The following is a 27,900-nucleotide window of genomic DNA, read 5'->3' on the forward strand; positions in this document are numbered from 1 at the left end:
CAAAAAACTTTCAAATTACAACAGTCAGTGACCGTAAAATGTAAAACAGTTTATCTCTGTACTAAATACGGCAAGCTACTATTAAGTCAAAAAGCGCTACAAGACTTTATTGTTGACAGGTGTCATATGTAGAAAATACTGGACTGTTCTCTGTAAACGAAAATATTGGAAAATACCGTTAAGTGAAGATGAAGTATTCAAGAAACAGTACATAACTTTATTTTCACTGGTGTCATATGTAGAAAATACTGAACTGTTCACTGAAAAGAAAATATTGGAAAATACCGTTAAGTGAAGATGAAGTAGTCAAGAAACGGTACATGACTTTATTTTTCACTGGTGTCATATGTACACAGCAAATTTGTCAGAGTTAGATTGATCAGAGTTAGACTGGTGTTCAGCCAAAATCTAAACATCAAGAGTTGCAGCAAGACTACACAGCGTTATTTTACTCCTGGATCAGAGTTGTTGAGCTAAGAGAGCTAGAGAGTTAATGTTTAACTCCCCAGAGAGTTATGAAAACCATGCCTCCCCAATTGTCAAATGTTTTGGCGACATGAGCAGCCTTTTTCTTGAGTACCCTATAAGTGAACCAAACTCAATCCTCTGTAAGTGAACCAAATTGTGAACCAACAGACAAAGAACTCTGTTCTGTAGCTTGCGTTAGTTCTGCCAGGAAGGACTCAATTATCATCCATTATGCCGCGGCCAATCAGAGGCCAGCTTCTCATGTTTAAAAAGACGTGTCTGACTCACCCTTCTCGCTACTTCAGGTGCCGACGCAAAAATACCGTCGCGCCAGCACTCTCAGCAGACTGTATGAAAGTTTTTTTGTTTCTTTTCCTCCACTATGTTTATTTTCATCACATTTCTGAAATCCCAGAATCGTGATTGATTTAGCCACATCAACGCCATAGAAGGTGAGCGGAAAACATGCAGAGCTGGCGAGAGCCAGATTACACAAAGAAGCCTTAATGGTGCACGGTGTAGTATTTTTAGCAGTTCATTTCCAGAATTTATTCTGCCCATTCACAAATGTTACCTTTTTAACAAATACTTACTAATTGGAGACACTGACGAAGGCAACAGCCAAAACGTTTGTCTACTATTCTGCTGCTATGTAAATAATAAAAAATAAAAAAGAAGAAAAGAAGAACCCGAGTGTGATCCACTTTTTCACTTTCCAACTTATTCAACTAGAGACGCACCACGCGGAAGAGCGGGGTGTATCTGAACTACTACTTCCTAACAAATACTTACCACCATCAAATTCTAAGTATTTAATATGACTGGGGAAATTGCATTTTTCATAGTCTACATGAAAAGGGGATCTTCTCCATGACATTTCCAGAAATAGACATTTTTAGCTGCAAAACTTACTGAACTTTGGTCATATTAGGAAATATAAGTTTATTCTATTATACAGCTGTCCCATCACACCTGCCATATGCATACATCATGCACATGCACACACCACATATTCATTTATTTGGTAATTTATTCATTTATATGGCATTATCATGTGTCAAACATTTCACAGTAAGTTTCTCATTGGATTCACGTTGCCAGTGTAGGAATCTTCACAAATTATGCAGTCCCTACAGTTGGCCGCAAGGTGTCACTGTTACCTTGATAATTAATCAATTGGATAATTTAATGGAGCACTGTACTGACCTGAAATCAGCCTCTAAAACTTACACATGATTTGCTTAATTCAGTTTCACCCGCTGTTTGCTAGTCTCTTTTACATTTTTTCACTTAGAATGAGTAATATTAATCATAGCTCTTAAAGATAAGTAGCTCATGCTTGGATTTCACCATAAAAAGAAGAAAGCAACAGCACCAATATTGTCCCAGGTATGTCCAAAAAACATGGTTGCATAATAGCATTAGTCTGTATAATTCATCATTTTAGCATACTTAATTGCTTCTGGAGCTGAGAACCAAGGTTCCACTGGGACACTTACAGGCCCACAGTTCATTGACATCTAGGTAGAGGTCAACAGAGTTCAAATAAAGCCCGGCATACTGCAGATTTGAATTCAGCACACCCATACACCCATAGAGCTCGAAAGTCCCGCCCCTTAGTTCTGCATTTCACGGGACCTAAGCTGAACATCTAACAACATGGTAGCGTGTAAATATCTTCCGATCACAGTCATTATATGCGCTGGGCTCCAAATATGCTGTTTAAGAGGCTAGATAAAGATTATTCATGCAGAAGCATCAATGTTTTGTTCCAAGGTCGTTTGCATGAAAAATGTGAAGAAACACAGCTTTCTAAAAAGTTTGGGGGTTCGTACGAAAAATTAAACAAAAATATCAGAAACAACATGTGTGGAGCTCGTGGCACAACTCGAAGGGGAACGAAATATCATTTTAATACCGCCATTGGATTACATGCTACGATTTTCGGCTAAAAACGCCGTTGAGGTCCCATGAAATCGGGGGAAGTGACGTCACTTTCGAGCTCTATTGCCGACATTGTCTCAAAAATGCCATTAGATGTCACACTTTATGACTAGTGTAGTAGCAATGATAATATACCTGTGGATATACTTGATTTACTTGATTTGCTTAAGCGGTATGACAGCATATGGCGAGCAATATAAAAGGAAGTTCCACAAAAATAATTTAAAAAAAATGTAATGCAATGCAAGCTTCAGATGGCCACACTGTTGTCCACGTTCTTGGGGTCAAGAAAGGTGTAGGGGAGCACCAGTGTCTTGTTCCTCTTCTCGATGAGTTCGGATAGCTCCTTCAGATCGTTCTGGAAGTCCGCAATCACCTGGAGTGGGACGTCCTCATGAAACAGATCTTCTGGTAAATGTCCCAGAGGGTACTGTGAAGAAGGATTGGAGATTTGAATAGGAAGTTAGAAATGCTGTAGAATCTAATATGAGCACAATATTCCTAGAAACAGAATATAAACAAACATCAACACGTCGATGTGTATGGCAGCAGAAGGGTTAGGGGTACACTGTAAAAAATGCCCGTTGAAATTACGGCAAAAAACTGTCAAATTGCAACAGTCAGTGACCGTAAAATGTAAAACAGTTTATCTCTGTACTAAATACGGCAAGCTACTATTAAGTCAAAAAGCGCTACATAACATTATTTTTGACAGGTGTCATATGTAGAAAATACTGGACTGTTCTCTGTAAACGAAAATATTGGAAAATACCGTTAAGTGGGATGAAGTAGTCAAGAAACGGTACATAACTTTATTTTTCACTGGTGTCATATGTAGAAAATACTGAACTGTTCACTGAAAAGAAAATATTGGAAAATACCGTTAAGTGAAGATGAAGTAGTCAAGAAACGGTACATGACTTTATTTTTTACTGGTGTCATATGTACACAGCAAATTTGTCAGAGTTAGATTGATCAGAGTTAGACTAGTGTTCAGCCAAAATCTAAAATTCTCCACCGCAATCATTTTTTCCCTTATTGGACTTTGAGGCTTTGCCATCAGATTTTTCGTTTGAGAGGCAAATTGACACAGTAAACCTCTTCAAAATTCAGAATATCCTTTTTTACATTCCTCCTACCCAACAGAAAGCAATGGAGGTTATAATGAATTAAATATTAATTACTCCACAGAAAACTGATTGCCTGTCTGCTTGGCTCCAGGTGCCTCCACGTTGTAGATTTGACAACAGTGAAGCTGGCAACTGAATAAACTGTGCAACAGTTAAGGACTGCAAATGGCAACAGTTTGCACATTTTGCAGTAATTCACTGTAACTTATATATTAACAGCCGACAGTTTAGCCTCATTTAATGTGTAAAATATACCTATAGGCTAGTATAATTTGAAAAAGTCTACCTGGGACAGTAAACCCTTGATTCAGTCTCTTAGAAGTAGCCCAGTCTATTGAAACGGTCATTCTACCCCATCCAAATCAATCTGTCAATCAATTCCTGACCTCACCTGAGTGCTAAGGGCTGTCATGCAATGATTAACTTACTGCCTACACCTGCCAAATGCTTCATCACTCGGGTCACATGGTTCACTTGAACATGTATTTAAACCGGGACTTGCATTGTACTGCTCACTGGTTGCTAGCTAGCTGGCTGGCTGTAAGGCCGGCTGGCTGTAAGGCCTGGCCGGCCCGGCTAGCAGGTCACGTTGTAAGGGTGGCTGTATGGCTTGCTAACTAGCTTGTTTGTTAGCTTGCTTGCCCCGCTAGCTGTGGCCTTGATTTTCCTTAAAGGCCAACTTCCGATTAAACACAATTTTACTCACTCCTTTTGAAGATCGGACGGTCAGCCCAAGTTAAACTCACTTGCAAGGCTCTCATAGCGGTGCGTCACCTCGCCTGGCTGTGTTTCCCGGTGTTTCCCAATTTACATCAATAATGCAGAGAAACGAGCGAATCACGAAAGCCTTTCTGTGTTTCGTCACGTCGAAAGAAGGCGTTGGCCACAAAGGTTTATGTCGACCCATTTTTCTAAAAACATGTCGAGTAATTTTTTTCTGCTTGTTTTCAATACAAGCAACGTCTGGTGGCCCGAAATCTAGCTTAGCTTAGCTATCAGCTGGTTGCTACTCTCAGGTACACACACAGCACAAAGCCTCATCCATAGAGCAAGTCCACTGTGGTTGCTCCGTGCCTGCAGCTCGCCTAGGGGTCGCTGTCGAAAGAGCACAGCCCTGAATGGAGCATGCACGCCTCCGTTTGCGTCCCTATAGTACAGTACCACCCGGAGAAGTGGCGACTCTGTTTCCCATTACATTCGCTCTAAGAACAGGAGGACTGAGCCAATCAGAGACGCATTTCTACGAGAGCTGGAAGAGTGAGCCAATCAGAGACGCATTTCCACGAGAAACACGGAACACCCTCTCGTTTCTCCACAAGCCACCTTGCTGGCTTTCAAAAACGGCTTGAAACAAAGCAACCAGAACGTTTTTTAAAACAGGACCAACGCGTAACACATTCAATAACAATTGGGAACACGGCAATATTAATTAAATGACGTTGAGAGGCCATCTTTAAGGTTATTTCCAGGCCTTTTTTAAAATAAAGAATGCATTTGCATACCCTTCATTGATGATACTGGACTAGTCCACCTGCCAGCACTAGACAATCTGGCAATTGGGCATTTATTTAGGTATCTAATTAGGTTGATGTTTATCAGACTCCAGTGAGTAGAATCAGTCCAATCAGTTGTCTGTGATTGCAACTCTATAATTGGACTCACCTGAGTATAATCAGTCCAATCAGTCGTCTGATTGTAACTCTATAATTGGACTGACCTGAATATAATCCGTCCAATCCCCCCCCCCCCATACACACACAGACACACCTTCACTCACCTTATTAGCCCCCCTCACGCAGACACACACACTAACACACCCACACACACACATTCACTTAGCCCCATACCCCCCCCACCTTTAACGGTACAATGTTTTTTTTTAATGGTAAAATTATGCAAAAATCACAGCGTTTTAAAATGTAAACACGTTTTTGCCGTACTTGAGGGGAAACTTTTAGCGTAATTTAACGGTATAGTTTTGATATCTACTACTACCATTATTTCACCGTAAAAATATCATATAATTTTTTACCGTAATTTATTTAACGGTACGTTTTGGCAACCGTAAAATGTAAAAAATAATAATACCGTTATTTATTTAACGGTAGGCTTCGGCAACCACTGCTGCCAGCAATTTACCGTAAAATGTAAAAAGGAAATATAACGTTATTTATTTAAAGGTAGACTTTGGCAACCACTGCTGCCAGCAATTTACCGTAAAAACAACAGTTTTTTTTTTAAAGTGTATGGTTGTAATGTAGTTGACTCAAATTGCACCCATACCATTAAGGATAATAATGAGGGAACTATGAAGAATATGTCAAGACTGTAATAACAAATGAGTTAGTTAACATCCCATGTGTTGATGGCGTTTCGATTTTAAAGAAAAAAAAAAGCAACAGCTACATGCTAGAACATTGTATGGCGATATTATCTGGGAAGCTGTGGCATAAAAAAAATTGTCTTTGGAACAGAGGAGTTTTCTGGAACAGAGGACTTTTCCCCAAATAAAAAACCCCATACAATGAGAACTTACTCGGTCTGTTCCTTCCTTGCTTAACAGCCTCAGGACAGCGACACCATTGACTGTTGTGCCGATGTCAGGTAGGGTCTCGAAGATGATGCACTCAGTGGTCTGGCCCTTGACTGTGGGAGGGGGTTTCCTGAGGGCAGTAGGGTAGTTTGGCATCCATCCGCCATACTCATACTGTTGAAAGGAAGGGGGGGGGGTTCATTTCACTTCAATATTTTGATCTATTTCACTTTTTGGATCCCTTATACATACTCATGTAATTATGTGAGGGATAATAAATATGTGATTTATTTCTTAATCATTTAATATGTTTTGTTTAATTAAATTATTTAATTATTTAAATGTCTTTGGAAAGCACACAACGAGCTGCCAGTGTGTATGGAACAAGTTTGGAGTAAGCTTCACATAAATTGGCCTCGCCTTGCTAATCACCACTTACCTGTCCATTGTTGACAGCAGCGTGTTGGCCTGATGCAGTGAAGATCACCATGGTGACAAACTTGACAAGCTCTGTCAGTGTTTGGAAGGATGACGGGATTCCTAGGGCGGAGAATGGACAGACATTTATATGATGACTGGGGGTCGACCGATACAGGTTTTTTAATGGCCGATGCGATACCGATTTTTTTTTCACCACCCTTGGCCGATACCCGATTTCCTATACCCGATATTTGAGACCGATATGGGTAAAAAAAAAGTTTAAAAAAATGACAAATATTCCAGGTCTCAAGTTAAAATTTAAAAAAAAATTATTTAACATTATCAAATTGAGGTAGAACGTGTAACATTTAAACACCCCACAATCAAGTAATGTCTAAAAATCAAGTAATACAAAAATAGAGTGTCTTGGTACTTTTAAAAAACCTGAATAACATAAAATGATAATACACTTGAAAAACCCGAATATCGGCCTATATCGGTCTATCCTTAATGATGACAGGACAAGTACACAGCACATGTGCACACAGAGACATGCACAGTGCCATAAGCTCTTCATAGGAACCCCCCAAGCCTTCTCAGTAATTAATGATTCGTTCATTTGTGCGTTCATTCATTAATTCATGACATCTGATTGCCACTGTTGGCTGATTGGTTGCCCGATTGCACTTCTTCATTTTCAGATCATACATTTCATCCGTTAAATTGAGTGAAGCCAGCCTGGCTCTGATTTTGTGCCCTGTGTACCTTATTACTTAAATATTCTGGTTTTTTTTCCATAAACAGTGAATTGTAGCCACTGTGTAATCTCACCTAAATGTTTGTTTCCCAGAAAGCCATGGGTGTGTATCTCCCTGATCCAGTCGCATAGCTCTGAGTCCTGTTGCACATGTGCATCACACTGATAGTAGTGGGTCAAAATCCCCTCGACATACCTGCACAGCAGAAACACCAGTGTTAATTAGGGCAGTAACGATATTGTATCGAACCGAAAAATCATGAGTCCCAATACTGTGTGGCAATGCAAGAAGGCAGTATCGTGCTTCTTCAAAGTGCTGTTACCCTTCAGTTCAGAAAACAACCATGATATGATGTGATATGGCTTTCAAGTTTCAATTAATCCTCATTAATATTTTTAATAAGAAAGACTCTACTTTCGAAGCTGGTGGAATAAGTAAGCCAACACACACACACACACACGCACACGCACACGCACATGCACACGCACACACAAAACAAGGTTGAGCTCCCAAAGTAACAGTACTTGTTGACGATGTTCCACAGTTTGAGTCCGTCATCTCTGTAGTAGTAGTTGGGCACCGTCTCCAGGCCTCTCTCTTTGATGTTGTCAGGCAGGCAGAGGGAGCTGTAGGTCAGGGCAGCTGTGGCACGCTTCAGCACTTCTTTCAAGGACTCACCACCCACTCCGGCATACTACAGAATAGAGTACAGCGTAGAATACATTTTATATGTCAAATATTTTAATTGAACAGTCCGCGTGTGTTTGTGTGTGTGAGAGAGAGATTTTGTCAATGTCTTATTTATAAGTTTAAGTTCAATGGCACATTGGGGGACTGGTCAAACGCAATTTCAAACTTCTGTGCTAACCCTGTTACATAGATTTTTGACAATAAAGTACACTTGACTTGACTTTGTTGAAGCAATACATTATTAAAAGAAAAGAAATACAAGATATTAAAAGATTACTCAAATGCCTTACACACACACAAACACACACACACACGCACACACACACACATATCCTTCCTTGTGTGTGTGAGTGTGTTATTGTTACCGTGGTAATGGATCCGTTAGGAGATATCAGCTGACCGCGTGCCATGCTGTTGATCTGGAGTGTGTAGCGCATGTGAGGAAACAGGAGCTGGGGAACCACACACACACACACACACACACACACACACACACACACACACACACACACACACACACACACACACACACACACACACACACACACACACACACACACACACACACATCCGTGAGACCGTGTACAAACATGCACACACAAAGATAAAGAAAAAACGGCAACAGGATTGTGACAGAAGAATGACTTTCATTGGCACACATGACTGCTTGAGTGCAAACTTTTTTATACACGCTGTAGGTCAAGGTAAAAATATCACCCGCACACACCCGCACACACACACACACACACACACACGCACGCACGCACGCACATACACACACACACACACACACACACACACACACACACACACACATGCTTGAGTGCATTTACAAACAAGCACACACAAAGATAAAAAGGAAAAAAAGGTAACAGGATTGTGATAGTGAAGAATGACTTTTATTGGCACTGGAGCAACGCCTGAGTTCAAACTTTTGCCACTGAATATTTACAGGCTGTAGGCCAAGGTAAATACATCACTCATGCACACACACACACACACACACAGCCCAACCTAAATATCTTTGTGGGGGCCTTCCATTCATATTTACCCTAGCAATAGCTAAAGAATGCTACACTGTGCCCAAACCAAAACAATCCATTACCTGTCAGTAAGGATTTTTTGTTACACATTTACTTTTACCAGTAACAACAAAACTACATCAGCAAAAGGGCTCAAAACATGTGGGGTCCAGAATTTGGTTCCCACATGGAGCGAGGGCCCCAGCATGTGTGTGTGCTCCAATAGCAGTGACCTCACGTAGATTGGTGTAGTACACACACACACTCGCGCACGCACTCATGCACTCATGCACTCACGCACGCACACGCACACACACACACACACACACACACACACACACACACACACACACACACACACACACACACACACACACACACACACACACCTACTGTNATTTCAGCATTCTGTCAATATGTCCATAATTCAATTTGCTAGGCAGTAGGCAAAGGTANATAAAAGTGCTCTTTCACATTTGTTATCTGCGGTCATGGTGGTTCAGAGGTACTGTTTTTTTTTTTTTTAAGCAGAGGATGTTGGTTACAGTTCCTGGAGCAGTGTTGGGTTAGGTGGAGTGTGATAGGGAGTGCAAGGGTGGGATTCAAACCTGCAACTCTCTGATCTAAAGTCAGGGGCGCATGCATACGTGCTGACCCTCGATAGTGGCGTGTGACGAGTTTGTCTTTGTTTGTATATAGATATACATATTTATTCTTTATTGTGTTGACTGTGATGTGTGCTTGTCTTGTGTGTCCTTATACGTCCTTATGCCACCACCATAGCAAATTTTCCATTTTATGTAAGTTTAATGGACAATTAAGAAGTCTAAGTCTAAGTCTATCTCCTTAACCACTAGGCCACGGCTCCCCCGGCTGCAGGGACCCAGGTTTGATTCCAATTTGAGGTCCTTTGCCGATCGCTTCCCTTTTCCCTTCCGCTATCTTATCCAAAATGCAACACTTAGCGTCAAGTTTAACAGTATAGTGGAGTTGATCTTTTCCTGTTGATTTTTTCAGTGTTTAAATAGTACTGCACAATCCTGTGTGTGTGTGTGTGTGTGTGTGTGTGTGCTTGCGTGCGTGCGTGCATGTGTGTGTGTGTTTTTGCTATTGTCACCCACTCATATGTGTGTGTGTGCGTGTGTGCGTGCGCATGTGTATGTGTGTGTGTATGTGTGTGTGTGTGTGCGTGTGTGTGTGTGCACTGTAATTTGCACGAGTGACAGATGTACTCTCTCTCTCTCTCTCTCTCTCTCTCTCTCTCTCTCTCTCTCTCTCTGTTTTTTCAAGGCTGAATGCCACTCTTCATTTGCCCAGAGCCTTCCATATTTACTCGTGCCAAAACCTGACCTCATAATGGCTCATTCTCTTTCTTATCTTCCAGCTTTTTTACATTTGATTTTCTCAAGAAATGACCTGCCCTGACTCTGCATATGACTCGCACTATACAAATTAGCTTTTCCTGCCTTAGCAGTGTTTACACTCCCTCAAGCGTAACTGATCCAATACGGATGGGGCAGGGCCATTTAAATGTATTTTGGGGGCCCTTGCCAAAGAGGGACTCGAGGGCCCCCCCTTTTTTCCTTCAAACTTTTGGGATGGGCCTCCCTCAAGAGGGATTTCAAGAGCAGCATCATTAAACCTTTTGGACACTGAATTTAGGTAGGTACCACCTCATTGACAATTTGTCATCGCTGTCATTTGATACAAGTAACAAAAAAAAAGTTATTACCAGGACCCCCCTTTTCAGCTGCCCCCCCTGGTCTATTGCCTAGTTTGCTTACCTGACTGTGACAGGCCTTTCAGAGGGTGGATGTGGTGAGGGACGGTTAGACAGCACAGCGTTGCTTGTGTGTTGTATTAAATTCATACAGACTTGCCTGGCCTTGCCTTGCTTTTGCCCTTGCACAACATTTGCACACAGCGTACAAGCATGACAAGGGGATGTGGTGTGGTGGAGGAAAACTTATAAACATATAAGGGTGGGTGCCTCTTTGTGGAATTCACCATAATGCACAAACCTCCATTGCGGAAAAAAAATAGTTTTGCCCTCAACTCTTAGCTGAAAGTCAACCTTGTTCACTTGCACTCAACATAACCAAACCAATACCTTGCAGACGGGATGTGGTAGAGTTAGGTATGTTAGTATTATGTTAATGTTAGTAATTCATGTAAATTAAATTAAATTAAATGTAAATCTTGGCTGATCCTAGTCACCCCAACCATAAACTGTTTACTATGTTACCATCTGGGAAACGGTACAGAAGCCTGAAATCTCATACTACCAGGCTCCAAAGTAGTTTCTTCCACCAAGCAGTTAGATTACTGAATTCATGCTGCAGACAACAAGGCACTTTCTTTGCACTCTCCCCCCCTTTTGAGGACACAAAAAAACACAAAATGTTTTACTCTTTATAGGCTTCAAACCTATAATAAGACGTAATAAACTAATCTTGAATCTTGAATCTTGAATCTTGAATCTTGAAATGTAAATGAATGTTAGTATTTCACGTACACCACCTGCAGCGTTACTGAGCCAATACCTTGTAGAGTGGGTGCGGGGGAGGCAAGTTCCTCAGGGTTGCCACGGTGAACACCTCTGCCAACAGGTGAGTTCTCAACAGGTGAAAGTCGACCTCATGCACGCCGAACTCCGCGTTTCGCACGAAGATTTTGGCAAGTTTCCAGTCCCACTCAGAGTCAGAGGGAAGGAAGATGGGGTTTTCCGCCCCAGGCTCCTGATTCAACTGCAGATTTATGGGTGAAAATAAAAATAAAATTGAAAACGTTATAAACTAGAAATGCACTGCAGACCTCTGCCAATGAAGCTGATTGATAAAACATTTAACTCCTCGTATGGTGAAGAATCTTTAAAAACAAATCCTGGATCCGGATCATGATCCAGATCACCACTAGTTCCTTTTGTCATTTCCAACAACTCCACCAAATTTCATCCAAATCTGTGCATAACCTTTTGAACCATTCTGCTGACAAAGAGACAGACAAACCAATGCATCTGAAAACACAACCTCCTTGGCAGCGGTAATTTGGCAACATATCCACAAGTATCCGTAGTACTGCCTTAATGGGCAGTTAATATGGGGGATGGGGATCATGAACCCTTATTTCCAAAAGGGGGTCCTCACAGAAAACTTCGGGGAACACAACCCATTAAGACTGGAAGAAGCATCTGGGCAACACAACCTTTAAAACTGGCTGCAGCATCTATGGCAGGGGTGCTCAACTAGAAACTGAAAAGGTCCACTCGCCAAATTTCTTATGTTTCCAGGGTCCAAAAAAGTCGCTACGGACCGATGCAGAAAATAGCCTCACTCGCTGCCCGCACTGGCCTCTTGCTCACTCACTGAGTTGTCATAGTGATGATTTTATTTGTCATAAGACTGGCTTTGTAGAAATACACCTATAGATCGCATGGCAGCGAAATCTAATGTATAATTTATACATATTAAATACAGATGGATTTTGTCTTGGTCCGGATGACATTGCGTTTGGGTCCGCATCCGGACCTGGGTCCGCCAGTTGAGCACCCCTGATCTATGGTATTTACTCTTAGCAGCTTTTATTCTGTTCAATTTCTTTCAGACCTGTTGATATTGATGGGTTTATCAGTTTAGCAACAACACAAATGATATTAAATAAAAAATAAATTGAATGAAAAACATAATACATCTCAACTGTAATATTTTACTTCATATACCATCTGATTTCATTTAAGATGAATTATTTTAATCAGTATGTAATGTAGGTCTATAGAAACTTTTTGGATCTTTGAATTAAATGAGATGAGGTCTTTACCTGAATAGCGATGGGAAGCAGTTTACCATTCGGGTTGGAGTACAGCAGTACCAGAGGAGCTGTTAGATACTGCTGCCTGTTGTGGACTACATTTCCCACAAGTCCGTGCAACATCTTGTAGTCAGCCAGGAAGATGTTGCCACTCTGGATTGAGTATGGAATAGATTAAAATATAGTTTGAGATCAAAGGTTACATTACATTACAATACATTACACTTGGCGGAGGCTTTTATCCAAAGTGACTTTCAGTTATTTACAGGGTATTGGTTACAATCTCTGGAGCAATGTAGGATTAGGTGCCTAGGGCACTTCAGCCATGGATGGAGATGTAGTAGGGGCTCTAAGCCGAGAAATCGTTACGCGCTGGATAGAAGCATATAATTCGGTACACGTGTTCCTTGACTGATTTGAAGACATCCTAGAAGGGGTGCCCCTTGAAAAAAAAATGTCTACCATGTCATATACAATATGTCATGTTGGTAACGCATTACATTGTTATTACATGACATTATACTTAGCTGACAATGTTAATATAGTCCTCAGAAGAGATGAAGCAAGGGTAGCCTGCTAGACCAGATTGATAAAACTACAAAATGTACATAGTGTGAAAGTATGGGTGAGTCTGTGCTTACGTGCTTGACAGCATGTAACATTGTGAACGATTTGAGAAGATTCTTGGTCTGAATTAAAATGAGCATTGCCAACACTAAAACTATGGTGAGAATAGACTGCTGCTAATGCTCGATTTGAATGGGATAGTGTCAGTGCAAGATGCCCTAGGTAGCAGGTTCTCCATCCTCTAATTTCCATAACAGATATACGTATTTTATTTGTATGAGAGAAGGTAAAGGACAGGACCTTTCCATATGAATGAAGAACCCCATAAGATCACCTAATTCTGTATTTACAAGTGCATATTGTAAGAGCATTTCAGTCATCTTTAGAATGGCATTACAGATTACTCAATATAGGCCTACATGTATGCCACAGTATGGCTTCAGTTCAAATTAAATGGGAATGATTTCTTAGTGTATGTTGAGTAAGAAGACAGAGATAAAAAAAAAAATTATTTGCAGACAAGTCCTCACCTAGTACTTGTGTCAAAAGTTGTATTAGTTAGCTCAGTAATCATTGAGTACTTAAACTGCTATCAAAACTGGCAGCTGATGGACAAAATGTACTGTAGGTCTTTTGCCACCCTTACCCATAGGAGAAATATCTATATAGAACAACACTTCTCATATGGTATATACTATGAAAGTAAATCATTACCTGGACTCATTTTCTTGATATGCAAGGCACATAAATAGTCTGGGCGGAAGAATAGTCGATCATACCCCGCCCCCCCAAACAAAATGCCACAAGACTTTTTTTAACCTTCAAGATTTTGAGTGGTAACAGTAACATAACTCATTCCCACTACACCTTTTTGCATAATATTGTACATGTCCTCAGAATGCTCTACATCAGTGGTTCTCAAACCTTTTGTGTGAAGTACCCCCTGAGAAAATATTGAGCTCTCCGAGTAGCCTACCACCTTGACAACCAACATTAGAATATCGCAGTAAAGGCAGTACAGGAGAGGTTCATAATGGCATTCCAAGTACCACCAGAGATGTCTCAAGTACCACCAGTGGTACGCGTACCACAGTTTGAGCACCACCGCTCTACATGTTTCAGTTCTATAGTTGTACTGTACAGTACAGTGCAGTGCAGTGGAGTGCAGTACAGTACAGTAGCATACAGAATGGTGCAGTATAATAAAGTACAGTAGAGTATAGTACAGTACAGTACAGTAGCATACAGTACGGTGCAGTACAGTACAGTACAGTAGCATACAGTACGGTGCAGTATAGTACAGTACAGTACAGTACAGTAGCATACAGTACGGTGCAGTACAGTACAGTAGCATACAGTACGGTGCAGTACAGTAAAGTAAAGTACAGTACAGTACAGTAGCATAAAGTACGGAGGAGTCTAGTTAAGTACAGTACAGTAGCATACAGTACGGTGCAGTCTAGTACAGTACAGTACAGTACAGTACAGTACAGTACAGTAGCATACTGCACGGTGCAAGTACAGTACGGTATATCACATTACAGTACAGTACAGTACAGTATAGTAGAGTACAGTACAGTGCAATACAGTAGAGTACAGTATAATCTTATAGACGTTAGCCCTCCAAAGCCAATAGGATTTCCACATGCTGTTGTTTTAAGTTTTTGAAAGACTATTTTAGTAGCCTATGTGAGAGAGGGAAGGCAGGCAGACATGTTTTAAACAAAGGACCACACCCACAAATAAAAAATAATGAGCAAACAATAAATTGAGTGGTTAGGTAGCCAACATGTCATCTAGATTAAAGCCAAAAGTAGATGGAAAAACAGACATGTTACCATTTTGCTCTTTTAAAACAAAGTATCTGTCAATATACTGTATGTATGGTGTATTGCATATTGATTATTCATAATTTCCTAAGCATAAATGCCCTTATCACTCCATTGTACACTTAGGACTGCGATATACATATCTGAACATTAATCAGCATACATTTGTCATTTGACAGCTGTCACTTACACTTGATATGTACATGTATTATTGACTTGATTGATATGAATATATTTCAGTTGGACTCCTAGGGTTAAATCATTGAGGGGGTCCTAAGGAAGTAGTAGTAGTTTGTGTGTGTGCGCGCATGTGTAAGTGGGATTAAAATTATTGTTTGCCATCTTTATCTGAAGAGCAGACTGAGTGTCTGAACCTGCTAATGCTAGCATGCTAACATTGGGACAGTTATGTGTGGCCCAGTTCAAGGGTTTATCTCTTCTCCCCTAAATTTTCTAACCACAATTTTCTTTTTGGATGTTATAGATATGACCCACTGCAAATTTTTAAAACTCCTAATGAATGTTGGATCAATAGCTAAATGCCCAGAAATGAGCTCTCAATTGTAGAGTGATCTCATTCTGACCATGGTTTTTATGATTTTCCTGTTTTTGAATCTAAATAAGTACAATATAACATTGTTTTTATGGTAAGTTTTGCACATATTTTCAAAGTTCAGTTTGTATACATCACACACAGATAGGTGGATTGGCCCATAACACCATTATGTCCAGGCAGTACAGCATTTTACTACTATTGGCTGGTTTTGGGCAGCCATCTTGCATTTACCCCATAAAAATTACCTTAATGACATTGAAATTTGGGGCACCCCTTCTGAAATGATGGAGAACACCCTAAGAAAGGTCTACACCGATTTTGGTGCTTCTATCCAGCGCGTAACGATTAGGCCCTTTTTGGACGCTAAGAAACCCAGCTAATGTACGGTAGGGAGAAGTAAGGGTGGGATTCAAACTTACAAACCTCTGATAAGCCATAGCTGACATGACATCAGAATAAGAAGCATTATCATCTTTAATGGCCAAGTATTGAAGTTATTCCCATGCTGAATCTCAAATGGTGCACTTGTGCACTTCAGTGTCCATGTTTCAGTGTGTATGCCGTATTAGTTACGCAGTGAAACATAGTGCCTGAAGTGCACAAGTGCGCCATTTGAGATCCAGCCCAAAGCACCGCCATCTTGGACCTGTATCCAGTTATTTCTCATAGATGTTAGCGCCACCCACAGGATAATGTGCGTATTGCCTTGTTTCAAATTCAAAATGATGACTGCAATATACCAGCTGAACACAAGGGTGATCTCAATTGAGCGATTCATTTCAAAACAAGAGACAACGAGATGGTGTTCATATCTATGATGGTTGACTACCTTCATCTCCTGCTCCAAGGTGCATGCCCCCATGGAATCTTTGACCATCTCCTCGGTAACAGGGAAGTTCTCTGGCAGCTTGGAACAGCGCTGGATCAGCATGGGGTTGATACTGTTCAGGTACTGGGAGCCAAAGAACTCATCCTTGTCCCAGTTGTCCCTTATATAGTCTGTGATAGCACATACACAGTCAACATTATATGGAGCTTTTGTAGACCATGTCAGACACCGTTTTAATGTTTGTACATAATGTAGGCCCTATGTACAGTATATGTTGTGTACATACAATGCGGTTTCGGCCTCTTGTTTAAATGTTCTGGTTCTGGTTTTAAAACTATCCATTTTAAAGGAGGTAAAATGCACCTGTCACAAGAGTGTTTTTAATTTTATCCACATGCCGTATTATATGTAAACAGATATCATTGAATAATGTTGAAATGTAATTTTAAGACATCTGTGTTCTAAATAATAAGTACAAGCAACCTGCTCACTACACGTTGGCATGTCATTATGAATAATAAAGGTTTTTAAGTGCTTTGGTCAAGAAAGAAATGTCTTTTCACATAACCCTCGATTATATGGATCCTATACTAATTTATATTGAAATTATTAAATTAATTAAAGGGGCAATATGTAGGATTCAAAGTTGAATTAATCACTGTCCCGAGTCAGCGGATGCTTATTTGAGTCAATGGTAAGAGAATGATGACTCTCGCGACCACTTTCACGGTCTGCTGTCAGAGAATGTAACTTTTGACAGAGCGAGTGTTGTGGGAAACACTTTTCATACAAAAAAATTGCTTTACATACCGCCAGATACATATTTACATTTGTATCAACTGCTGCCATTCTGTGATGAAAAACATTCTCACAGCGACCTTAGTTAAACAGCATTTTGTGTAGATTTTGAGACAGACATGCAACGAGCACCGCGCTAACTACATAATCCTACATTGTGCCCATTTAAATTATTATTAAAATATAAATTGATTAATATTGCAATTAATAGCAATAGAAAAGCACTTTTGTCTGAAAAGTGATGCATGGTGATACAGTGTTATATGTGCTCTATTGAAAAAAATGTAGCACCCGCCCCGACAAAGTTCTCTGAAGTCATATACAAAAAAATGTGTTCCTAAGTAGCAGCAAAAAATAATACAGTGTTTCGAATGATTAATGAAAACAAAAATCATACCAATAGTATCGTTTTTAATGACTATAACTTTCAGCAGGTCATCAAGGCAGGTCCACGAAAATGGGCTGAACGATAGCCCTGATAAGCCCAGAACGCCCAACCTTCACACACACACACACACACACACACACACACACACACACACACACACACACACACACACACACACACACACACACACACACACACACACACACACACACACACACACACACATGCACAATACATATAACAGCACTGCATAAGAACTGTAATAATAAAGACAATAAAAACAATACTAGCATTATTTGTAGATGTGTGTGTGTGTGTTTTTGCGTGCGGGCGTGCGTGCATGCCTGCGGGTGCGAGCACACGTGCGTGTGTGTGTGTGTGTTTGTGTGTGAGTATGTGTGTGAAAGCATGTGTCTTCTTTCTTACTGTGTCCCTGCGGTGTAGAAGAATTCTGTCTCCTTGGTGAAGGAGAAGCGTAGTTCCGCTGGTAGCTCCTGGGCACTTTCGTAGTGGACCACTTCTGGCGTTCCCTCCTCGTATACACGCCATCTGCACTCTCACACACACACACACACACACACACACACACACACACACACACACACACACACACACACACACACACACACACACACACACACACACACACACACACACACACACGGGTAGATGACGTGACATGAACATTTTGCTGTCACAGGCTCTTAAAATGAAGTAAATTCATGCTTTCGAAATTGTCAATGTTTTAAATGATCAAACTAGTGTCCATGTTGTGAAAACGTAATGTGTAATAAAACCAGAGTTTAAATAAGTATACTTAATTTTGAGTCAAATGCCACATTTGTCCTATGGTGTGACTGTCACAAGCCTGGTTCTAAATGTTATAACATTTTTAAATAAATAATCAAAGCTCAGTCATTTCTCTAAAAAATCCTGGCATGTTTTTCAAGGTGTCTATTTTGGAAAGTGGCAATGTTTAATTTTTTTCCAATTTTTCTGAGACCATATGGACTTATGAAACTTTGTCACAGAAAACAATATCCTGTGGTGTGACATCACATTTTTGGGTAATTCTGTGGATAATTATCTATTGTTGAAGCTCCAGCTGTTCTTAAATTGTGACTTCAGACCCTTAAGAAGCCAATAGCAAGGGTGGATTTTAGTTTTTTCTCTCAGAGTTCTTCAATCAATCAATTACGTTTTGCTACCACAAGATGTATTCGTTTTGTAGTCCTTTGGTGTGACAGCCATAAAATACATTTTGACAATGCTGTATATATATATATTTTTTCTTACGTTTATGTATGCAAATGCATCTTACTAAAGATGAAATTGTATTTCATTTGGCAACAACATGGCTTTAAATTAACTCAAAAGCTCAAAAGTCCTATGGTGTGATGGTAAAAGTCCTATGGTCTGACACTTTGGAGTATCACACCAAAGGACAAACAGGTCACACCAAAGGACTATATATCTGTGAAATAGCTTTTAAAACAACTGGTAGTACATTTTTTGTTTGTTTTGTTGTTTGACCAGATAGCCTACATATTGTGTATTCAAATTACTTATTCCTTTATTGGCCATTAGAATGTATACTTTGATGCATTGTTGATGAATATTTGCTGTTGATTTTAGATACTGACAAAGGATATAAAATGTAATTAATGGTGCTTTGAAACCATAGAATATAACGGTAACAGTGAAGGAAAGATGAGTGAGAGAGTATAGAGAAGTATAGATGAATAAAGTATGCTGCGGAGAGCTCAATATATAGCATAAATGTGCTTCCCAGCTTCAGATACCAAACAGGCACTGGCCACTACACACTACAGGTTCAATGGTGTGACAGTCATAGCATACCTACAAAGAGGGTGAGGTGTGATGGTCATGCCAAGGTCGCACTTCAGTATGAGTCTTATGAGCTCTGCAGGTTACATTTAATGACCTCATGGTTGTCATTAAGTGTTAAGATAGGCTGATAAGCTATGACTCAAAGACTTATAAGTGCAAAGTGTAGGTCCATATTGACTACAACATTACATTATGATCAAAAGACAAAATAATCATGTTGATACATTTGTTTCTGGCTCAGTTTTGCATTTCTGTCCTTTAGCGTGACATGAATGTCCTACGGTGTGACATTTTTTAAATGCTCAAATATTTGTTTGAACTTAACAATATTTTTGATAAACACTGAATATTGCATTAGGGAAGAACAAATTATCATCCCTGAAAAGTTAGTATGAATTCGGACAATTTTGAAAATTTAAAAAGAAAGATATCCCTGTATTTCCTCGAAGGTTTCTAATAAGCTCACCTCTAATGGGGAAAAAAATACTTAAATGGTAATTTCTCATTTAATTAACACTTTAAAAAATTGCAATAAATATGAAGAGTGTAACAATGTTCATAAAACTCCATCAAGCCATTTCTATATATATATTTCTTAACGTCACACCAAAGGACATATTTTCAGCAAATTGCTTCATCAACGTAAATAAATAATCAATTAATAGACCTACATTGTGACCACTTGGACTTTTTGAAAGATCAATTGCTGCACTACGTAGACATATACTTTTTTCCCTCATAAACAATGTTTTGTGAAAAAAATGTTTTTTGCAGCCTATCTGTCATCTACCCCCACACACAAGACTCTTCATCGTCAAAATGTATACGTGGTGATATGGTGAAAACACCCACAACAGGTAGGGGTTGCCTTGTACAGTAGTAATCAGTAGTGTTGCACCGATACCATTTTGTGGCCCCGATACGATACCCGACTTTGCAGTATCGGCTGATACCGATACCGATACTACTCTGTTTGAAATGTATATACGGTATATACTGTATAAAGAACTGCATAGGCCAGTGGTTTTCAAAGTGGGGGCCGGGGACCCCTGGGGGTCCTCGAAGGGGTGCTAGGGGGGCCGCGGCAGGTTGGAAGTATAGCAAATAATAATAATAATTTATTAATGTACACCACAAAAAAGCACAAATAAGCTAACATTATTTCAATCAGTAGAGATCTGCATTATAATAATCTATTTCATCTCTGAATTCGGTATTTTATAAATCCCAATGGGGCACTGACCCACAGACTGAGACTATGGTTGAGAAAGAGCGCACAGAAAATAATAGTGTGGCACGGCCCGTGTCAGGGGGGGCTTGGCTGGAATCTATCGGTATATGGGGGGCCTCGTCATGGTAAAGTTTGGGAATCCCTGGCAGAGGCTACTTGGATGTAACATCTTTGCTATCATGGCTTTGTCAGGCTGCTGCCTACCTTTGTGAAAGAGGAAAAAGACTGTACAAAGTGAATCCAGCAGAGCTTTTTATACTTTTTCAATACCTCTGATATAAAATAACTAAGTGCAAGGCTGCATTCAAGTGTCATACGAGCATCTGTAAATGGTATCGGTGCCCTATTTGTTGGTACTCGCCGATACCAATACCACCATTTTAAAGCAGTACCGGGGCCCCGTCCGATACTGGTATCGGTATCGATGTAACAAGTAATCAGTGATGTCTAGTGTGTATTTAGCTTACTGTAAGTTTTAGCTTAGATTAGAAATAACAGGTAGGCCTACACAAAGAAGGGTTGCTTACACACACACACACACTTGCACACACACACACACACACACACACACGCACACGCACACGCACACACACACACACACACACACACACACACACACTGACCTGTAGAGTTCCCTCAGCTCCCTCAGTTGGTTGGCCCTGTGACTCTGGAGTTTGGGGTGAGTGTCCTGGAATCCCAGTGTGGCTGGAATCAACATGAACATAATGCTGTATCCATAGCCACGTTACAGTAATACAGGGGCACTTTTAATCTAATTAAATATGCAGCATTAACAGTCAAATATTCTGCTAATATATATATATATATATTGACGAGTTTAGACTGAGTATCCTGGATCAGTGTAGGTGAAATCAACAAGACCAAAATACCACACAAGTCTGACTCATGCCCTTGGTGTCAAAAAGTGACCCCTGACTCAAAAGCGCCCTCTCATGGCAGCATAGCTTTACTGACGGTTACGATTAGAGAAAGGTCTAGGTCTAGGCTACCACGTCGATACGTGACAAGCCAGGTATGCTCAATATCAAAAACTGTTGTCCCTGGTGAATGGCTATCAGAGGGCTGAAGACGAGCTGTTTTTCACAGTCAAGCCAGTGGTACCAGAGATTAGAATGTGGCTGCCCTCAGGTATTTTGACAGTGATCTTAACACAGAGCAACTGATCACCAAAAGCTAATTTCTCAGCTTGACTGTCCTAACATAGCCTCACGCACCATCTTACATACTTCCGCCAAGAGACTTGGCTCCGCACTACGTCCGTTAACTGTTTTCTAAGGAGCGATGTTGAGCGGTAAGATTTTGGTCGGTATTCTGACAAACGGTCCTACATTGTAATTTTATCCCCTGGTAGGATGTTCTGTCAGACATGTCTGTTAATGGTCCTACATCGCCAAAGATAGACGTCAGACATGTTTGTTCAACAACTTCTCCGGATTTAGTCATTATAATATGACAAAAGTGTTGAAAAGCACATTATTTTCCATAATTAATATATTCAGAAGAACCTGATATAGAAATTATAATTATAAGCATAAAGATAAATCCCATAAAAAGATGAACTGATTAAGGTCTTGTGGGGAAAGCTCTGAGGTCTGCAGTTAGCACAATACTCTAAAAATGTCCGTCAACTCTGTTACACCTTCGTCAACCGTGTCACTCATTGGCTTTTGACAGTTGTTATTATGACACAGTTTTTACAGTATGTGACAGTTGTTATGACAGAATATTATTAAAATATATTACATAATTTTTAAAAATCAAAATGTACGTTTCCATACCTTTGGCAGGCCTCAAGACGAGGTCTTTTTCACAGCCAATCCAGCGGTAGCAAGGGAACAACATGTCGTCGCCCTCAGGTATCTTGACAGTGAATTTATCACAGAACCACTGGTTGTCCACCAGAAAGCATGTGGAGACCACCTTCAAGCTGAGGAGTTCTCCCAGCGATTCGTCACAGTCGATCGTAACACTGCGTTCCTGCACACACCACATGAAAAGATACCAAGGCTGGGGTGAATTTCTCAAAACCAAAGTTGCTTACTACATTAGCTACTTTGTTGTTTTCAATGCATTTTCCCATTGGCAACTACCGAAGTTGCTAACAGGCTAACAACTTCTCTTTTGAGAAACTCACCCCTGGTCTGGGATCGAAAAACAGCCTGGACATTTCTGGCATAAATTTGCCCCTCAAATATTTCCCTCCTGCTTTACTACAATATTATGATTAGCTTTGGCGGCTGTCTATATTATATTACAGGGTTTCCCAAACTGTGGTGCGTGCACCCCTGGGGGTGCGCAGCCTGCCATAAGGGGGTGCCCGAGCTGAATAGAGCAATGGTGGATATGTGAATTTTCATCCAGCATTGATGAACATTAAGTAGTTGTATTATACTACAAAATAGATCCTGGGCCACCCCATCTAAACTGAGGGCCGGTCTCAAAAACAAACAAACAAACAAACAAACAAGCAAACAAACAAAAGCATCGGCCCCTGAGGACTGCCAGGAAGCAGGAAAATGCCCTGTATGCCAAATAACCAGTCCAGCCATGAAAGATAATGGCCACATTTGTGCTAGAGTATGTAGCAGCAGTCTGTGCAGCGCAGCATACATGTGCACTATGGAATGAAAATGTATTCTGGTTAGAATATTTTAGTGAATTTTCAGTGAAGTGTGCAGGCGCGCTGTGCAGACTGCTGCTGCTGCATGCACCACGAATGCAGCCGCTGGTCTCGTTCGTGATGAAGCACCCAGAGGCGCATCTTGTCACCAGGCTAGGCAGGCAGTCGCTTGGGGCCCCCAAGCCTATAAATGGCGAATATGCTAAGACATTAAATTATTTGTTGTGAATTTTCATTATTTTGTTGCGAATTTTCATTATTTTGATTTTTCGCTTGGGGCCACATCTTACCCAAGAATCGCCACTGACTGCACCGAACAAGCAGGACGCATGTGCAATGAAAAATTATGATGGATTCTGTTTACAAAATTCTAACAAAAATGCATTGAAATGGCAAAGTGTGCATGCACCCTGCACAGGTTGCACATCAATACGCTATCACGGTCGAGCTTACTGTCAGAACTATTAGTGCATCTTAGAGGCCTACTGTATGTCACAGGGATTGCTGTTGACCTGGGCGCCGTGCAATAAAAGCTCTGTGTCACAGCTGGTGCCTCTTTATCCATGGCAAATTTGGCTATTTTCTGTATTACAGTTTTTCTCGATTGGTTTGGCTAATTTCTTGAAACCGAGATGACATTTCTATAAATTTTGGGTCATTTGGCAAAACATTCTTACACTTCTGCACAACAGTTCAGATAACTAGCAAAATGTCATATACCTCCCAAAACAGCTCATTCTTGCATCAGCACTAAACCTTCTCCCACATAAATAGTCAGTACTATAAAAATGGCATATATCCTTCTCAATTGGTTTGGCTCATTTGCATTCATTTAGTCATTCTGTCAAAGTAAACTGGATGGTTCAGCATAACACCATGGATCCTCATCACTTGCTCATATCACTCCAAAAACAGTTTACCCGTGTGTCGAAACTAAATTCCTTCCACAGAATGCAGTTTGAAAAAATGTCAAGAAATTAGCCAAATAACACAGGAAACTGTAGTATACACGGTTGTAAAATTATTTTCTACAAACTAGTAAAGTTACAATACCATCTGGCCTGTTGAACACTGTCATGAATTTATTGTTTACAGTAAAGAAATTCTTAAAATATTATGTCCTTGACTGTTTTGACAATTGTGTAGACTACTTTGCATATGATGACTCACACAATGAAATCATGCTGACATGTTTTGGAGAGGGCAACCATTAGACTGAGAATTGTCTAATTCGTTTAGATAAGACAGGTCAATTTATTTGGAAAATGTGCTAAATGTATGCTCAATGTATCAATTGTAGGGTACTTGTATATAGCCATCTGCCGAGATGTACTAAACATTTGAGACATGTACAAAGCATTTGAAATTTGATGAAAGCAATGAAAAATGCCATTCTGTTGTGCAAAATTGTAAGTTGGTTTGGAGATTTGTCCGTGTTGTTTTGAGAATGTCATCTCAGTTTTGAGAAATTAGCCAAACCAATCGAGAAAAACTGTAAAGTAGTACAATATATATAGTGCAATATAGTGCAAACTACATTTTATTTACGCAATAGCAGTCCCAGTTATTCAGTATTTTATTGTGAATGTGTGGTTCAAAGTGCGATGAAATTAAAAAAAGAAAAAAAGAAAGAAAGAAGACAGTGCTAAATCAAACAAATACAACAGTGATGTTACTATAATTGCCATTTTCTTTACATTACTTACAATTTTAAAAATGCAGTGTTAATTCAACACGTGGAGAGTTGTATTTGGCCACAGAGTTGAAGAGGCATGCTTTTACTGTGCACAAAATACTTCTTATTGTACACACACGCATCAGATGAGTAATAGGCAATTGCACATAGAATCTGTGACGACAACTTTATGAGCGTGGCAAAAGCTCCCTAAATTCAATTAACAAAAAGTACAAACTGCTGTCAACTTTCCCTCCTGAATAATATACATAAATTCCCCCTTTGCCTGGGACCTGTGAATACCTTGAAACAGCGCTGATCAGGGCCGCTGACAGCTTTTGCTGGGCCCAGGGTAAAGTCATCTGAAAGGGCCCCCCCACCCAATACATAGAAATGAATGAAAACCCATTTCTGGGCACCCTCTATCCTTGTCAGCTTCCCTGGCACTGATTGCACTGTATAACTCACCGATCCTGCGGAAATTCCTCGCAGCCAATTGAGCTTGTACTCCTCACTGTCGGCCTGGGAGCCATGCAGCTGCACAGAGATCTGGTTCTTGGTGCCGGCGAGAGCAATCAATCCTGTGTAGGCCGTCACTGTGTAGGACACCATGGCTGCACTGCAGAAAACAGAGGATATTGGTGAAGAAGAAGAAGAAGAAAAAGAAGACATGACAGATAGATAGATAGATAGATAGATAGATAGATAGATAGATAGATAGATAGATAGATAGATAGATAGATAGATAGATAGATAGATAGATAGATAGATAGATAGATAGATAGATAGATAGATAGATAGATAGATAGATAGATAGATAGATAGATAGATAGATAGATAGATAGATGTGTTTGAAGTAGAGGGTTAGATTCAATCCAACCGTTCTTTAAATCTGGTGCTATTGCTCCACCTGGTCCCGCGTGGAACCACTGATAGAGCAGGAGAAAGAAAAAAAAACCTCAATGCATTTAGCTCAAGGGAGGTGTAAAATTACCATACATTTTTTACAACCTAGTGAAAAGCTTGTTTCTTGTTTTCTTGTTTTCTTGACAGAAGTGTACCAGTGTTTCCTTGGTAGGCTGCAGGAGTGCACTGTACAGCAGGACCCTGTAAGAATAAGCTGATGCTGGAGATGGAGTTAATATAAAGTACACGTAGGGAAAAAAACACACCTATTTAGTCAAACACGCCCGTCAAACACTAGTCATCTGGCATAGCGGGCATTTTCCCGGTGGGGCGACAGTCCCCATGGGCTGATACCATTGTTATGGGGGTTTTAGGTTTGTTTGTTTTTTTCTTAGGGACTGGCCCACAGTTTAGAGGGGGCGGCCCAGGGACGGACTGGTGATCTGGCATACAGGGCATTTTCCTGGTGGCCCGATAGTCCTTATGGGCCGATGCTGTTTTTGCCCCATTAGAGACCAGGGGTGCATTTCTCAAAACCATAGTTGCTAACTACATTAGCTACTTTGTTGTTTGCAATGCAATTTCTCATTGGTAACTACCCAAGTTGCTAACTGGCTAACAGCTATGCTTTCGAGAAATGCACCCAAGCCCTCAATTTAGATTGGGCAGTCCATTGGTCTATCTTAAATATAGACAATGGACTGCACTAATCTTAATATCATACAAAAAAACCCTGATCTATGCCAAAAATGCCTGGGCTGTTTTTCAATCCCAGTCCAGGTCTGGGGCGGCCCATTGGTCCATCTTCAATACAGACAGTGGACTGAGTCAAACAGGATATAGTACAAATATGGCTTGTATGAGTGGCCAGTTTAAGCCAATATGCCTGGGTGTTTTTTTGTCCAAATACCAGCCCAGACAAGCCCAATCATGACATGTGCTGTCGTTTTTTGGCTTTATTTGCTTTTCATTCCAGATCACACACCGTGCTTATCACATTGGTGAGCATATCAAGATACATTTGATAAACCAGAAGGGAAAAATAATTCACAACTGTAATTGCTGCATTTTGAAATGAGCTACTTTTAGAGAGAGCACGAGGGAGGGACGAGAGAGAGAGAGAGAGAGAGAGAGAGAGAGAGAGAGAGAGAGAGAGAGAGAGAGAGAGAGAGAGAGAGAAGTTGCTGTTGGAAGAGCAGTCTAGCTTCTGAGATATAGTAGATGCTTACACTCTTACCTTTAACTGGAAAGAACAGTTGTGGTGTTCAAACCAGGTAGCCGATTAACTAAAAACGAATGTCAGTTGTAGCTCAAAAGTGACTGTTGTTGCTGGTGCAGGTTGTAGATGCAGTGTACCTATCATCACAGGATGGATCCTGATACAATGAGTTCATGCTTGAGTTGCAGTTTATATGAGGTTGGGAAAGCTCAGGTTTACATCAAACTTGCCCCAAGGGAAGATGAACAAATCATATCTTGCATTTTGGCTTTTTTTTCATTTCATTCACGTTCATGTACTGTAGACTATTTCTGGTAAATGACACAGCCGCTGAGTAGGCTATTTCTGTGGAAGATGACAGTTTTGTTACACAATATCAGTATAAAAAAATGAAACAAAGAGTAGGATTGCTCAACTTGATTCCGCCAAACAAACTGCTACAGTAATTTCTTTGGAACACCAGCAAGAATCAACATGGTGTCGTGCAAAGAAGGATGCAGTTCTCTGTGTTTGCTTTTAAGACCAGTGTGGTGCGTCAGGGTGAGTGGGTAATGACAGATTGTCCAGCATGCCAATGGTAAATATTGGTTAAAAAAAATAAAAATAAAAAAGATCAACTGCACTGGCAATTCCTTGAA

The 27,900-nt window shown here is 40.3% G+C and overlaps 1 protein-coding gene across 2 annotated transcripts; it reads right to left on the minus strand.

Annotated features, from left to right (window-relative positions):
• Nucleotides 1-1,126: 1,126 nt before the first annotated feature.
• Nucleotides 1,127-27,404, minus strand: LOC134449320 (polyunsaturated fatty acid lipoxygenase ALOX15B-like). 2 transcript variants are annotated; one of them, XM_063199216.1, is made up of 15 exons: nt 27,281-27,404; nt 25,606-25,756; nt 22,621-22,819; nt 21,445-21,526; nt 18,166-18,288; nt 17,749-17,849; nt 16,554-16,723; nt 12,782-12,925; nt 11,509-11,712; nt 8,309-8,395; nt 7,778-7,947; nt 7,327-7,448; nt 6,515-6,615; nt 6,079-6,249; nt 1,127-2,842 (listed from the first exon to the last, which is right to left on the minus strand). In XM_063199216.1, exons 2-15 carry the CDS (start codon nt 25,747-25,749, stop codon nt 2,663-2,665), a joined length of 1,998 nt encoding a protein of 665 aa, XP_063055286.1. In that variant the 5' UTR covers nt 25,750-25,756; nt 27,281-27,404; the 3' UTR covers nt 1,127-2,662. The 2 variants fall into 2 exon arrangements, with proteins under 2 accessions (XP_063055286.1, XP_063055280.1); XM_063199210.1 differs by lacking the exon at nt 27,281-27,404 and adding an exon at nt 26,137-26,277.
• Between the last annotated feature and the right edge of the window lie 496 nt (nt 27,405-27,900).

This window comes from Engraulis encrasicolus, chromosome 1 (genome assembly GCF_034702125.1).
Source record: "Engraulis encrasicolus isolate BLACKSEA-1 chromosome 1, IST_EnEncr_1.0, whole genome shotgun sequence".
NCBI classification, from domain to species: domain Eukaryota; kingdom Metazoa; phylum Chordata; class Actinopteri; order Clupeiformes; family Engraulidae; genus Engraulis; species Engraulis encrasicolus.